The sequence below is a fragment of the Solanum stenotomum genome, chromosome 12 (genome assembly GCF_019186545.1).
Source record: "Solanum stenotomum isolate F172 chromosome 12, ASM1918654v1, whole genome shotgun sequence".
NCBI classification, from domain to species: domain Eukaryota; kingdom Viridiplantae; phylum Streptophyta; class Magnoliopsida; order Solanales; family Solanaceae; genus Solanum; species Solanum stenotomum.
This window is the reverse complement of record NC_064293.1, coordinates 41,161,353-41,175,721: the sequence shown is the minus strand read 5'-3', so window position 1 is coordinate 41,175,721 and position 14,369 is coordinate 41,161,353. Positions and strand designations below refer to the sequence as shown.

Below are 14,369 nucleotides of genomic sequence, written 5' to 3'. Positions count from 1 at the left end.
TAAAATAAGTGACATTAAACGGGTCAAATTGGGCGGGGCTTGACCCAACTCAATTGTTAGCTCATTTGAGTCTAATTCATTTGAGCCCAAAGTAAACTTAGCGGGTCAAGACCCAATCCAATTTTTATGTCAACCCATTTTAATATTTCCAATTTCAATCCAACCCACTCATTTTACACTCCTAGTTGAAAGCATCTTTATTTTCCTTCTACAATTCACTTGCTTCTTTTGTCCATCAATTTCTATCTGCTACTCCATAATCTTTAATTTGTTATCAGTATCCTCTTTTTTCCTACCATCGTCATGAAATGTGTAAAGAAATAAATTAATTATTTTGGAATTAACTCAATCTCAAAAGTTAACTCAGAATTGTTCAAATCATATTAAAAAAATCTCATTCACCCTGGGTTATGTTCGAGTGATTGGACCTTAAAATCTTTGAGTATCTTAGTTTACCCCATGAATCGTGATAATATATATTAATTGTTGGGTTCAAATCTTGAGATTTAGTGGTGTGAATACTCAGTTTGAGTGCTGTGCCTCAAACCTTTCATAATTAGGCGTTTCTTATGGACTCCACTGCTTCACCTTTCCTTTTCTTTGTTGACTCCATAATTTGCGCTCTCATCTTTCGTTGCTTTCCATCATATACTTTTCTACACTCCATATTTTCCTCCCTCTTTTGTTCTAAAATATTATATGAGACTAAAATATCTAGAAAAATCTCATTATGTAACATGATGTATATATACGTACGTACTACTAATTTATTACATGACTTATAGTGCAGTAGTGAGACTGTTTTTTCCTTAATCAGAAGTCTCTGATTTAAGTTTTGAGTATGGAGAAAATCATGTTGGAGTGTCACCCCAATGGGCCTTGCATTGTGCAATCGGGCTCTAACGCGGATGCACAAGAAAAAAAACTCTTCACTTTTTTTCATTCATTGTTTATTATTATAATCAAAAAATACAAAGTTAAATCACTTTGGTAACAAATCTAATGTTGTAAGAACCATTCAAAACTGGAATTAAAAATATCTAACAAAAGAAAGAAGAAAAAAAGACTCTTTCAAGGAACTATACTACACATTAATGACGGGGTCAAAAAGGAAATGTGCACCGGACCTTTAAACAAATAAGTGATGTATAAAAGATGATTAGTGCATAATCACATGGGTTGACATTAATTACAACCTGCAAATTTTGGTTAAAGGATAAAGCAGACACTATTATAATGACCACATGCAGATTAGATTAATTTAATAAAAAAGAACAAGCTATTCTTTAAAAAAAAACATATAATATGCTGCTTGATTTGGTCCGTACAGAAATAATTAATTAGGTAACGACTTTAAAAAGATAAAGAAAATTGGAGTTTTATTAATGTTTAAATGAGGAAGATTAAAAGCTTAATTTGTTGACTTAATGATAATCGCACTTGGCCTGTTCAATGAAATCAAATAAACAAGAGTAGCTTAGTCGGCTCTTAATACATGATCTCTTATTAATATTTTGGTTCGTTAATATTTATCTGTCTCATCTTAGTTGTTCATGTTCCCTCACATTTTCAAAACTTCACAAATTTATTTACATTTAAAAAAATAATTGTAAGGAAAAAATAGAAAAAAATTAATTACTTCTATGTTTAGTTTATAAATTAATTAATAATTTAAAATAATTATTTTTAATAATATGAATAATTAATATGAGACGAAAGGGGTAATAATATCTTGAACTTTTTTTTTTCTTCGGCCATGTGAAAACTTTGAGATTTGAGATGCATATTAGGAAGTAGTCAATTGATATTTTCCTATGTTTTTCTTTGCAAGAAGTGATAAACTTGAGAAAAGTCAACGTGCATTAATTCTGATTAATTATTTTGGTAAAAGAACCTACTTATTATACGTACATCGAAAGTAAGAGGAGTTTTATACGTATGATTTGAGATAAAGAAAAAATAATCTAAAATGATAGTACTTATTTTAAGACGAAGGAAATATTTAAATATATTAATAATATTAAAAAATATATTACATCATCTTGGTTTTATTTTTTTTTATTAATTATCACGATTCAAATTCTTTATACATATTATTCACTTTGAGTAAATAACTTTATGGTTTATTCTAGTGGCCGCTACAAAAGGGTTGAAATTAGCTAACACGAATTTGTAATAATATATCGCTAGAATAACATATTTTTCTATTTAGCTATAAAATTATTTATTATTAATTTTTTTTATTTTTACATAATGAATAACATTATAACCAGGCTCAAAAACATGCATATCATGTGAATTGATACTATGAAATTTCAATGTCTACTCACCTCTTATTTGGACAGTGTGAACTCCTCAATGACGTCTAATTCCCCAAATCGTATCTACGACGAAATCGTTTATTCTGAATTACTGTGTAAAAGTAGGAAGCAACAAAAAAAAAAAAATAGATTACAAAAATAACCTTACAAAGTTTTTATTGACTATAAAACCCTTTGAAAGAAATTCTAAAGAATTTGAAGAGTTACTTAATAATTTAATACACTAATTCAATATATTGACCATATTCATCCATCTACTATGTCTCTAGCTATTGGTGAAATATGTAAAGACGTGTTTTAGACTTTATTTTTCCTCATTCATTTTCTTTCATTAATTCCTTTAAACTCTTACATAAAGTTTAAGTTACAATTCTCCAAATTAATTAATTATTTTTCTCCTATCTAAGACTCAATTAAAAGAAAAAAGTACATCATCTCCCATTATTAAAAAAAATGTTTTGTTATTTTCCTTGAAGAGAAAAATGGAGATGACTGATGTTTCATCTTGCCTAATATCTCTTACATATGTGAAAGTTCTCTATCTATTTTTCTTGATCAATTACAATAGTTTGTAGTTATTTTATAGTTGATCTATTTTTATTCTGTAAGTAGATTACTAAGTCAAAATGAACAAACATTTATCATATAGTAATGGTTTTTCTTTCACAATATTTGTGGGTCTCTTCGTCGGTAATATAATAGAGATCAATATCCCCAATGGATAGTTAGGATGTCTACTTTCAACATGGATGTATTTGATTTTGTGGAAGATGTGATGAATACATTATTGTCTTGGATAAACGTGTAATACATGGTCTCAAAGACTAATATTATTAAAAGTAGAAAGCTCTAAAATACAAAGTTGAATTACCGTTTTGCTCTTACACTTAAGTATACTAATATTTTAAATAATTTAATCTCTTCCACATCATGTTCATCATCCAATAACACAATTGTTTTACCCTCTTTATTTTTGGACAAAAATATTCTTACCAAGTTCATATCTTTTTTCGTGATTGCTTGACAATCTCCATTATTTTTATTACCCTTTTATTTATTTGTTGACAATTATTTTCTCTCTCGGTAAAAGTAATAATGAAGTGAATTCTCTATTTCTTTCCTTTAAATGTTAGAACTTTGAGATATTATATTATTCTAAAAATTTATTCTTTTCTCATTTCTAGATTGACATGTTTTTGCTTTCATATTATTTTGGTTTGTAGATTTGTCAGATTTTATTTGAACAACATTTTTTAGGATGCTCAGAAATTGATATATCATCAAGTTTAAGCATTGTTTAATTTGAATACTTACTTTCATTATTTTGTACTTATGATCGAGATCTATGCATTTTATAATTAATTTAAGCATTTTTATAATTATAAGTTTTTAACTTTTATTTTATAAAATTTTGTATGATTTTTTTGGATATTTGTATTTTTATAATTATAATCTTTTTACACAAAAATTGTAAAAAAAAATCATCATTTTTTTTCTAAAAGAAAATAGAGAATATTTTTTGTTGGTGTTTATGCATTTTAATATTAAAATTAAAATATTAAGTGCATATGTTAGTGGGTATAAGTTGACAAGAATGTGATCATTATTGTGGTGTAACTCTTGTAACCACTATTGTCATGATCTACCATTAATTTACTACCCATTATCTTCCTATTCATAGTAAGGAAGAATTCCTCACCTATCAATAGTGATGGTCTTATTTTGTATTGGGGAAAAGATAAATAATGTAAGAAAATATGAGAAGTTTATATTGAGATTAGTGAGTGAAAGAGAGAGTTGAGACAAAGAAATATATTCTAAGTCTTCAACTATATTCACTATATAAAAAATAATAATTATATGTTGAAGGAAGATGTTCTTTTGTGGAGTTTTGGACTCTTCAACTAATCAGGAGTTGTACGATATTGTTGGGCTATTGTATGCTGAAAGGGACAAGTCAAGAGTATTACTGCTGGATTGGTGTAGATTATGCCGCAGTGGACTTGAATTTCCTTAAAGAGAGCGAGATATCCGCGCCTCAGCCTAAAGATTTATTTAGTCATTTTTTTCATTTTATTTCAACTATAATTTATTATATTTGTGGTATATTACACCAACATATTTTAGCACTCTGATTGGAGAAATTTGGATGTATTAGAGGTTTAGCACAAAAATTGTGAAAGTTTTCATCATTTTTTTTCTATAAGGAAATCGAGAATATATTTTACCACTTGATTCGAGAAATTTTACCCCTCATAAGAAGTATACCTCTTTTTCATTCACCTTTATTTTCTTTCATTTTTTTTATAATAAAAGTATAAATATATCTATTATTTATTAAGGAGTGTGTCAAGTTAAATATGAACAAGTAAAAATAGACGGAATAAGTAATTAATTAGATAATTTTGAGATTGTTGTTTAGATGGCAAATTCAACAAGTTCTTTTTAAAATATTTTTTTATTAGAAGAATTGAGATAGCACGACTATTAAATAATCTTTTAGTATTGAAATATAATCAAATAAGAGCATGTACACACATATAATATACACATACACACATAACCCAAGTATAATTCTAATTGCATGAGATTACCCAAAAAAATTCTTGAATTTGGTGAACTTCAGCTAGCTGGAGCTTTGAGGACAAGAGGAACAACACATAAATTTAATGATGTAATTTCTTACCTTATGTTCTCATTTGTGTTGGTTCAAAATTCAGTGACACCTCCATCTCAAATTGTGATTTTTCGTTATTTTTAAAAATAATTATTTCAAATTATTTATCATAGTATAAGATTTTTTTTCATTTTAATTGTTCTTATAAATGATAAATACCTCAATAACAGTAATGTAATGATTATTTAAAATATCCTTAAAAAATAAGTAAAAATCTTTTTGGCCAGAATGAGATTTTATCTATGTTATTTACCCTTTTAAACATTTTTACCATTTTAACTTTAATATCTTTTAACTAAAAAAAGGAAAAAAGATTAGTTTATTTTAAAATAAAAAAAATATTATAGTTTTTTTAATTTTCTGGCTATTTAGCATTTCCCAAAAAATAAAATAGTTAGAGAAAACACCTCGAAAATAATATGTTATAGTTTTGCTAATCTTGAACTTAACATAGTTATTTAATTTCATTGTATGCTATGATTACGTTTATTATGATAAGCTCTATTAATTAGCTAGCTACTCATCATGTTCGAATATTTAGAGCATAATACTTCTTTAGTTTTGTTTTGTTAATGGTGGTAAAAAATAAAAAATACTAATCATGTATTCCAAAGTATTACTTAATTATAAGTTCCGCCCGGCGCCCAGGAGAAGAAAAAATAGTAGTACTGACTACTGAGTACTAGAAAGGAAAAATATATAATTATTTTTATATATTATGGTATACAAAATATTAAATGAGGGTGATATATCTATAATAAATGTATACGTATACTAACTTTTAATGGGTTAACGGTTTATTCGATAAGGCAATTGAATAATCCACTCTATACCAATAAAATCGTTAATTTTAAAATTTTAATTCATTCCCCAATCGTTTTTCCGATAATCTAATATCAATAAACTAATTTTATGATCGACTTATTGGTTATGATTCGATTTTGAACACCCTAGACTTAATTATTTTTTCATTAAACAACGAAATTTTCTCCCTATTATAGTTGAGAAAATGGCCAAATGACCCCTTAACTTATTAGTCAATTTTCAACTACACACTAATACTTTACGGGGGTCCTATTACCCCCTGAACTTTTTATTTTTGATATTTTATAACCCTTAAACGCTGATCTTTTGTCATTAACCAGAGATATACACATGTTTGTATACACGCGCGAGGCCCATTTCTATCACTTTTATTTTTCTTCATATTTCAGATCTAGTGAGCCCACTTCCTTTACTTTTCTTTTTAAGTTAGAATGAAATTTCTAATTTCAAACTAACCAATAAAATGTATGATTCAATTGTGTATTAATCTTTTTTATACAACTCCAATGACAAGTAATTTTTGTACATCCAGAAATGATTTTTCTTAGTACTTCACTTTTTACCATTTCAAAAATTAATTTTTCAAACATTCATTTTGCTTAGCTTATTCTATTAGCAGAAGAACACATAGTTATAGTGACCCAAGTGAGTAAAAATTGACAATTTTTAAATCTCGAGGGACAGATCTAGTGATGGAGTTTATGAGTTGAAGAGGGAAAAAACTTATATTATGGACATCGACAAGGAGAAGAAATTTCAAACCTTATTGATGAATCTCGGTACCTAAAATTTTTATAATTTTGATAGGCGAGAAAAATTTCGAACAATAAATTTGAAATCGGAGAGCATTAGAGAGGATTACGAACCCCACAACATCAGGCTTACAAATGGAAGATACCATTGGAAGCTTTGAAATGGAAGATGATAAAACTCAAGTTTTGAAAATGGCAGAAAAGAAGAAGAAGAAAGAAGATTTTTTCGAGAAAATGGCAAAAAAATGCAAGCTATAGCTGGCAGCCTTAATTTTAGGCTGATTTCATCTTACACGTGGATTTAAAATGCAGATTATATGCTTTAGATAAGTATTTACACGCCTAAGAAAAGTGTATTCACTTTCTTGGACATGTTAGCGTTTAAGGGCTATTAAATATCAAAAATAAAAGGTCCAGAAGGTAATAGGACCCTGTAAAGTATTGGTGTGCAGTTAAAAATTGACTAATATGTTAGGGGTTATTTGACCATTTTCTCCATTATAGTTCATATATAATACTTACCATTTATACTAGCTACTACATGAGGGGCACGTGCTTAACCAAAAAGATAACAAATCAAATTCATTAAGTTAAACATGGATGTTGGCCTACTAAACTTGGTTAGAAAGTATCATTAGCCAAATAATATCAAACTTTTATAAGAAAAAGTTTCTTTATAAATTAAAAGTAGTCCACTTGCTTTGTATTTGAAGCTTCATAAATTACGTTTAACTGATTTTCATTTTAATGAGATATATAAATAAAAAAATTCTAGTAGCTTATAAGGTGGACCCATGGCCATTGGCAACCCATTTGCATCGCTGGTTTTCGGCCATCGATTTTGATGGTTCTTTGTTTTTTTAATCTGCCAAGATAATTATTTGTTTTTTTTTATAAAGAAACTCAAAATACTAGGAAATTATTAAAAAAAAAAAGGACTTTCTCTTCAGTGGTTCAATAGCACTGATTCAGAAAAAAGAGGAAAAAAAATAAAAATAAAAAAAGCTACCTTTTCTTCTTCTTTTATCTTCTTCATCTTCCTTTCCATTCTCATCTCCCACACACATTCAACTGAAAAACAAATATATACAGAGAGAAAAAGGAAAAACAAAAACTGAAAAAGAAACCAACAAAACAGGAAAAAGACTTAATCTTTTCTCTGTATTTCATATTCTTTAACCGTATATTCGCATAAACTCTGATTGATCTTTAATGGATCTGTAGATCTAACGTTTATTGGCTACGTTTTATTGTCATTTTCACACTCTGTGGTTCAGTAATTGACCGGAAATTATACCATATAAGGCCTAAACACAACTGTGAGTCTTCCGTTTTTCTTCTTTATGTAGGAGAGAAATTGTTAAAGATGTGAACTTGGTATGGTTTTTATGTTCTCTGTGAGTTTTTACTGTTCTTTTGTTCATTTTGCACTTATGGTTTCACTGGGTTTTGGTTTTTACAATCTTTAAATTGACCCCTTTTTGTTTTGGACGGTAATGGGTTAGTTTGACTCTGCTTTTTGCCCTAAGTTGTTTTCAAATCGTGGGAGATTTTGTTCTTGCTGTTGAAATTGGGATTATGGGATTTGTTTAAGCATACTGTCTTGTTTAAATCTTGGTGAAGTTATTATCCAGTTGAATCTCTTGTTGTATGGTTGTTTCCAATTTGCAGAACAAAGGGAGTAGTGGTGAAAGATTTTTGTTTTGGAGAGCTGCTGCATCCGTTTGGATGTTGAGGAATTGGCGGTAAGCAAAGGTGAAATGAGGGATGTTATCAAGGTTGATAAATTTCTTGAAGGCATGTTGCCGGTCATCGGCGGATCGTTATGTACATAGTGGTACAGATTCAGCTGGACGGCAAGATGGACTTTTTTGGTATAAGGACAGTGGACAACACTTACTTGGTGAGTTCTCTATGGCAGTTGTTCAGGCCAACAATTTGCTGGAGGATCAAAGCCAGATTGAGTCGGGTTCTTTGAGCTTGCTTGATTCTGGCCCATATGGAACGTTTGTTGGGGTATATGATGGTCATGGTGGGCCTGAAACATCGCGGTATATCAATGATCACCTCTTTCAGAATCTCAAGAGTAAGCATATTGGATTTTTTTAATTTTTTTTTTACTAAACTGCTAATCTGCCAACTGCCAAGTATTAAGTTGCATAAGTTGATTGGTAGTAATACAGGGCAGCTTGCCGGATAGTGTTTGTAGAATTAGTAGTTTGATAGCTTGATCTTGATTACACTGCAACTTAAATATTGCAGGGTTTGCAGCTGAACAAAATTCCATGTCTGTAGATGTAATACGAAAAGCGTTTCAAGCAACAGAGGAGGGATTCATTTCTCTAGTTGCTCAGCAGTGGCTAACGAAACCTCAGATGGCTTCTGTTGGAGCATGCTGCCTGGTTGGGGTGATCTGTGATGGGACCCTTTATGTTGCCAACCTTGGTGATTCCCGGGCTGTTTTGGGGAGCCTTGTCAGGGCTACAGGAGAGGTTCTAGCCCTTCAGCTTTCAGCTGAGCATAATGCAAGTATTGAGTCTGTCAGACAGGAATTGCATTCTATGCATCCGGATGACCCACAGATAGTCGCTTTGAAGCATAATGTATGGCGTGTAAAGGGTCTGATACAGGTATGTTTTTGAGAATGGTAACAAGGCGTGCTCTAGACTCTAGTTTGCTAGTGTGTGGTCTCATCTTGCCTCTTAGTTAAATGCAAAAATCATTATTGCACTCGTATTCTATTCTCATTCATTTGCAGGTTGCCAAGTGTATACTGGCTTTTGCCTTAGTTTTTTACACTCCTTGAAGCTGAAGTGAATTAAAAGCCTGTGATTGTTTCCCCAGTTGTCTGTCTTTTTGATACCCCAAATACCTTATCCTTCTGTTTTGGTTTGCTTAATGAGGGATGGATGGAGTATTAAACTTCCAATTGTATCTAACCGCATGGCTAGGTTTTTATCCTGCATTATGTGCTTTACCTGGATTCCTGTTTTTCTAATTAATTTGTTTCTTTACCTCGCAGAACATGTATTTACTGTTTTGAGAATGTTTTTAATCTTTTGTATATTAATCTGTCAGATTTCGAGATCTATTGGTGATTTATATCTCAAAAATGCTGAGTACAATAAAGAGCCATTGTATGCAAAATTTCGTTTGCGAGAACCTTTTACAAGGCCCATATTGAGTGCGGATCCAGCGGTTTCAGTGCATAAACTCCAGCCACATGATCAATTTCTCATCCTTGCTTCTGACGGTCTTTGGGAACATCTTAGCAATCAAGAGGCCGTTGATATTGTCCAAAATAGCTCTCGCAAAGTATGATCCTTCACTTGAAAGCATAAAATATCTTATTCTTCTTTTAATTTCTTAAAATTATTTATATATTGTCATGGATTGAAAGTTGGTCTGATTTTCCTTAGGCAGTGCCTGTCTATATTTTAAGCACATTACAAACTGAAACCACGTAGCCTGGTAGTTCTTTCTTTGCTAATCACCGCATTATTGCACTGAAAGCTTTAATTATAATGTACTCCCCCCCCTTTTGGTGATACACAGTTGCATTGCATCTAAAAAATACATCATGTTACATGGTATTCACTTATTAGTGTGCTGATTTAGAGGGCAGATTATTTCAGTAATAACATCTTGTAGTCACTTATTATATTGCTTGTATAAAGCACAATGCGTTAAAAATGTTCCATGTCCTTGATGAAAACATTAGTTTTTCTTTGTGGGGACTCTTGCACTCAAATTAAGAAACAAAAAACTGACAGCTGAAAAAGGCAAATAAAGAACTGTTAGAAGCACAGATCCTTAACATAAGCTATCAGATTAACAAACGACAATTAGTTTGTGAGTAATGAAAAATGGAGATAAGAAACTTCTAAGTTCATTGTTCGGATGCTTGAATGGAAGTGCAAAGGGCTTATTCTTCCCTGTCAAATTCCCTTTTGTGTATGTTGTTCCGTTTGTTGCCAGCATGAATATGGTTGAGGTTCATCTGAATGTTGATGGATTTCAATGTTGAACTTATTAGGAAAGTAATTACATTTTCTATATTCCATTCTTCAGGGAAGTGCTCGGCGGCTTGTAAAAGCTGCACTGCAAGAAGCGGCAAAGAAAAGGGAGATGAGATATTCTGATCTGAAGAAGATTGATCGTGGTGTGAGGAGACATTTTCATGATGATATCTCAGTCATAGTCGTGTTTCTTGATTCAAATCTTGTGAGCAGAGCCAGCTTACTTAGAGGGCCCTCTGTATCTCTGAGAGGAGGTGGTATGAACTTCCCAGCGAAAAGTCTGGCTCCCACTCCCACATAACTTGGTACTGCTTGACCTTTTCACTGTGTTGTATACTTTGCTGTATCCTTTCTGAAACTTCTTATGACAAGTAGATTAAAGAGAAATAACAGAAAGTGCGGCACTAATTTATTCTTTTGTTGTGCAATGTAATGTTTTTGATGTTCAATGTAACGTTTAACTTGGAACAGACGTCTTTATTAACTTTATTAGTAGGCAAGAAGATCAAATTTTCTTTCTTGAGGATGAACTTCTCTGCTTATATTCTATCAATTTTACTTGCTCACTTTTCTGTGGTAAATGTAAATGAACGCCTCTCATTTTGAACCCACTAACGACAGTTTTTCCTGGAAATGGATTCTTGACTGTTGATTTCAGACACTGTTTTCTAGTTCGGTTACCATTGGCCATGGATGGACGTTTATTTTTCGAGGATTTTATTTGTCTAATATCTCGAATTCTTGGCACCTAATTTATCAGCCGTCAGGAATTCGCTGATAAATTTATATTTAACAGTAACCCAATAACACCAGTGCTTGCTAGCATCTTCCAGAAGCAGCAGTGAATAATGGACCATGTACGTTATTGGCATTATTGGTTTGATTGACCAACGGTAGTATGTGGGGGACAGCTGAAAATTGACCATTTCTCTGTACTTCTGAACATTTTTCTGAATTCACAGGTCATCAAATCATCTATTTTTGTCTATTTGATACACTTGTTGATTTTGATATTTCATGATTTAAGATGCCATTTCCTGATTATTGCTAACTGGAATAAGTTGTGATAACTTAACTAGTTTTATGCTAACTATCAACTCACTGCTACCCGACCTTGAGACCAACAATGTGAGTAAGGCACATGTTACAGTAGCTGCTGATTGCAGTGTAATGACTTAAGTTCTAGTAAGATGGGATAAATAAGATTTATATGACAATGAAACTCAATCAAATATCAAAGTATGATCCCTTCCTTTTCTACTATTCTGCCAATACAAAGAAGGTAGGTACCGTTTTTATAAACCTTTTAACTAAAGGGTCTCGGGTTTGAGGCTTGAGAATGGAGAAACTCCCAATAGAGAGAACCTAAAATATGTTCTTTGCCGACTTACATTAATCAAACTTTAACTGATATTATATGTTAAGCCTATGCTCTTCGTTTCCACTTGTGCTTGTTTCCTCGGAAGTTCCTGTCAGTTCAAATGAGTCATCTTCAAAGCTTATACTACAGGTATCTAAGCATCTCAACTTTGCACTCCCAAAGGATAGGCCATCTATGTCCATGTAAAATTTCTGCAATCTAATGCCGTCTATGCTAACTGAGCTTTGAGAATAATCAAGTTGTTTCATTCTATGGCTTCCCCTTACGAGTGATCGGTTTGACAATTTGAAGGAACCATTTGAAGGTTGTTTATCTATGATATTTTCTGCAGTAAAGAAGGCAGTCTCCAGTTCTTGCCACACTTGAGTCATGGTAGGCCTTTCTTTGGGGACTTTGACCACACACTTCAGTCCTAGTTGTCCCATCTTCAGCATCATTTCCATATTGCATTCCTCCATTAAGAGATTAGCATCTATTATTTCATCGATGCTTCCTCGTTCTAAGCTAGGTCTTGCCTGCATAACAAACAATGCAGGAAATTAGTTGAGAAAATGAAATTGTGCGAGGCAGACAACTTAGAATGTTTTGTACATTGCAACTATTACCCAATCTATAATGTGATAATTAGGATGACCTCTAGTTTTCTCAACTACAGGTCTAGCAGCAACAAGCTGCAGTAATATAACACCATAGCTGTAGACATCAGTAAACGGAGTCAACTGGAGAGACGTACAGTAGGCAGGGTCAAGGTACCCTGGTGTCCCCTTTATCTGACTGCTAACATGTGATTGATCCCCAATAGGACCTGATTTCACTAGCCCAAAATCTGAGACCTTGACTTCAAAATTTTCTCCTACTAAGATATTGCTTGGTTTTATGTCCCGATGAATTATACTTGGTCTGATCCCTTCATGCAGATGAGCTATCCCTGGGATTGCAAGTATTAGCCCGTGTCAAAACTTTGTCCTCTTATCTATTATTGATCAACCACATAACACACTAAAAAATTACCTTTAGCAGCTCCAATAGCTATCGTCACTCTCTGCCTCCATGTTAAGCTCCTTCCGCCCCTCCCTACAACAAGCATTTCCACAAAATGGTAAGCTTCAGAACTAAGCAAGAAATCATGACTCTGGAGTAGGAACTTTACCCATGATGTAGTCTAACAGAGAACCGTTTGGAACATACTCATACACCAGAATTTTTGCTCCTGTTGATGCATAAAACAACATGATGAACCTTATAATCTTTGACTGTAATATTAATAAAGCATGATGAATTTACCAGCTCCTTGGCAGAATCCCACCAAGCTAACGAGATTTTTGTGCTTCACTTTCGAGACCAACCTGATCTCTGTATGCAGATAGCAGTTGTATCAATTACTGCAAAATCTCAGGCGTCTAAACAGAAAGAGGTATGCTTGATTACCATTTTCAAACTCTTCAGTACTTGTGTATGATTCAGTATGCGCCTTCTTTATAGCTAGTGTTCCCTCCCCATCAAATGTCCCTCGATAGACATTTCCAAATGCACCAGAACCAACCAGACACTCTTGACTGAAATTATTAGTTGCCTTCTGTAATTGTTCCAACCGGAAGGGCTTCAACATCAGCTGTTCAGCTTTTAGAGTTCCTAATTACCCAGAAAATGTCAGTAAAGCAAAAAATCAGGACAAGAACTAGTTTTTCAATGCTCCATGACGAAGAAATAGTGTCCCTTGAAGATTCACTAACCTTTTTGGTTCTTCGGTAACCTAAAGCATGCAAAAAGCTTTCTCTTGAAGCAGAAAAAAACTGAACAACCAAAAAATAGTATTAAAATTCCAGCTGATACTCCTCCCCATATGTGTTGCTGACTTTGAAAGAAACTTCTACTCATTTTTCTTTAAGTTAATCCCACATCTATTCTGCTATGCCTTCCATGCCTTAATTTTTCTTTGCATTCAACTGCTTTACTAAGTGAGCTAAAGCTAGAATAGGTAGGTCTGAAATACTTGTTCAAAAGGATTTAGCATCTCTGCCGGCTTGCTATTCATTTGTTGTCTTTCCCAGACTTGGTCAGTTATCCTTCTGTCCAAGCGGCACATATGGCCAAAGAGGATATGAAAACATATATATATGCAGAAATATTCATATGAAAATGACTTCACAGTAAAAACCAGAGAATGTGATGTATTCATTTCATATTATATAAAGATATATATAACTAGGGAGAAGCTTCTAATTGCAATGGAATGATGGTCATGTTTTCCATGATATTATATAGTTGTTGGCAACATATCAGACACTGTCTGCTTTCTCTTATTAGAAGTATTAAAGATACCTACAATAGCCCATCTACTGATAGCAATTTCCCTTATTATATTAGCAGCAAGACAAACACTGTCTTCATAAT

The 14,369-nt window shown here is 32.3% G+C and overlaps 2 protein-coding genes across 2 annotated transcripts; one reads left to right on the top strand and one right to left on the bottom strand.

The window, feature by feature from the left end:
- The first annotated feature begins 7,531 nt into the window (after nt 1–7,531).
- LOC125846673 (probable protein phosphatase 2C 60) lies at nt 7,532–11,117 on the top strand. The gene is made up of 5 exons (XM_049526237.1): nt 7,532–7,894; nt 8,247–8,661; nt 8,838–9,205; nt 9,654–9,890; nt 10,647–11,117. Exons 2-5 carry the CDS (start codon nt 8,343–8,345, stop codon nt 10,893–10,895), a joined length of 1,173 nt encoding a protein of 390 aa, XP_049382194.1. The 5' UTR covers nt 7,532–7,894; nt 8,247–8,342; the 3' UTR covers nt 10,896–11,117.
- An 803-nt stretch (nt 11,118–11,920) lies between these two features.
- LOC125846685 (probable serine/threonine-protein kinase PBL22) lies at nt 11,921–13,853 on the bottom strand. Its single transcript, XM_049526249.1, has 7 exons — nt 13,709–13,853; nt 13,404–13,607; nt 13,256–13,328; nt 13,126–13,187; nt 12,987–13,049; nt 12,581–12,903; nt 11,921–12,490 (listed from the first exon to the last, which is right to left on the bottom strand). The coding sequence occupies exons 1-7, from the start codon at nt 13,851–13,853 to the stop codon at nt 12,008–12,010; spliced, it is 1,353 nt and encodes a 450-aa protein (XP_049382206.1). The 3' UTR covers nt 11,921–12,007.
- Between the last annotated feature and the right edge of the window lie 516 nt (nt 13,854–14,369).

What these genes read in the sequence shown, in the direction of transcription:
- LOC125846685 (XM_049526249.1), bottom strand. Translation starts at nt 13,853, where the DNA reads ATGAGTAGAAGTTTCTTTCAAAGTCAGCAACACATATGGGGAGGAGTA. An exon ending in TCTGTTAGACTACATCATGG is followed by an intron (nt 13,050 to 13,125) that starts GTAAAGTTCCTA and finishes TGCTTGTTGTAG; the next exon opens with GGAGGGGCGGAAGGAGCTTA. An exon ending in AGCTATTGGAGCTGCTAAAG is followed by an intron (nt 12,904 to 12,986) that starts GTAATTTTTTAG and finishes TTGCAATCCCAG; the next exon opens with GGATAGCTCATCTGCATGAA.
- LOC125846673 (XM_049526237.1), top strand. Translation starts at nt 8,343, where the DNA reads ATGTTATCAAGGTTGATAAATTTCTTGAAGGCATGTTGCCGGTCATCG. An exon ending in CCTCTTTCAGAATCTCAAGA is followed by an intron (nt 8,662 to 8,837) that starts GTAAGCATATTG and finishes TAAATATTGCAG; the next exon opens with GGTTTGCAGCTGAACAAAAT. An exon ending in TCCAAAATAGCTCTCGCAAA is followed by an intron (nt 9,891 to 10,646) that starts GTATGATCCTTC and finishes TCCATTCTTCAG; the next exon opens with GGAAGTGCTCGGCGGCTTGT.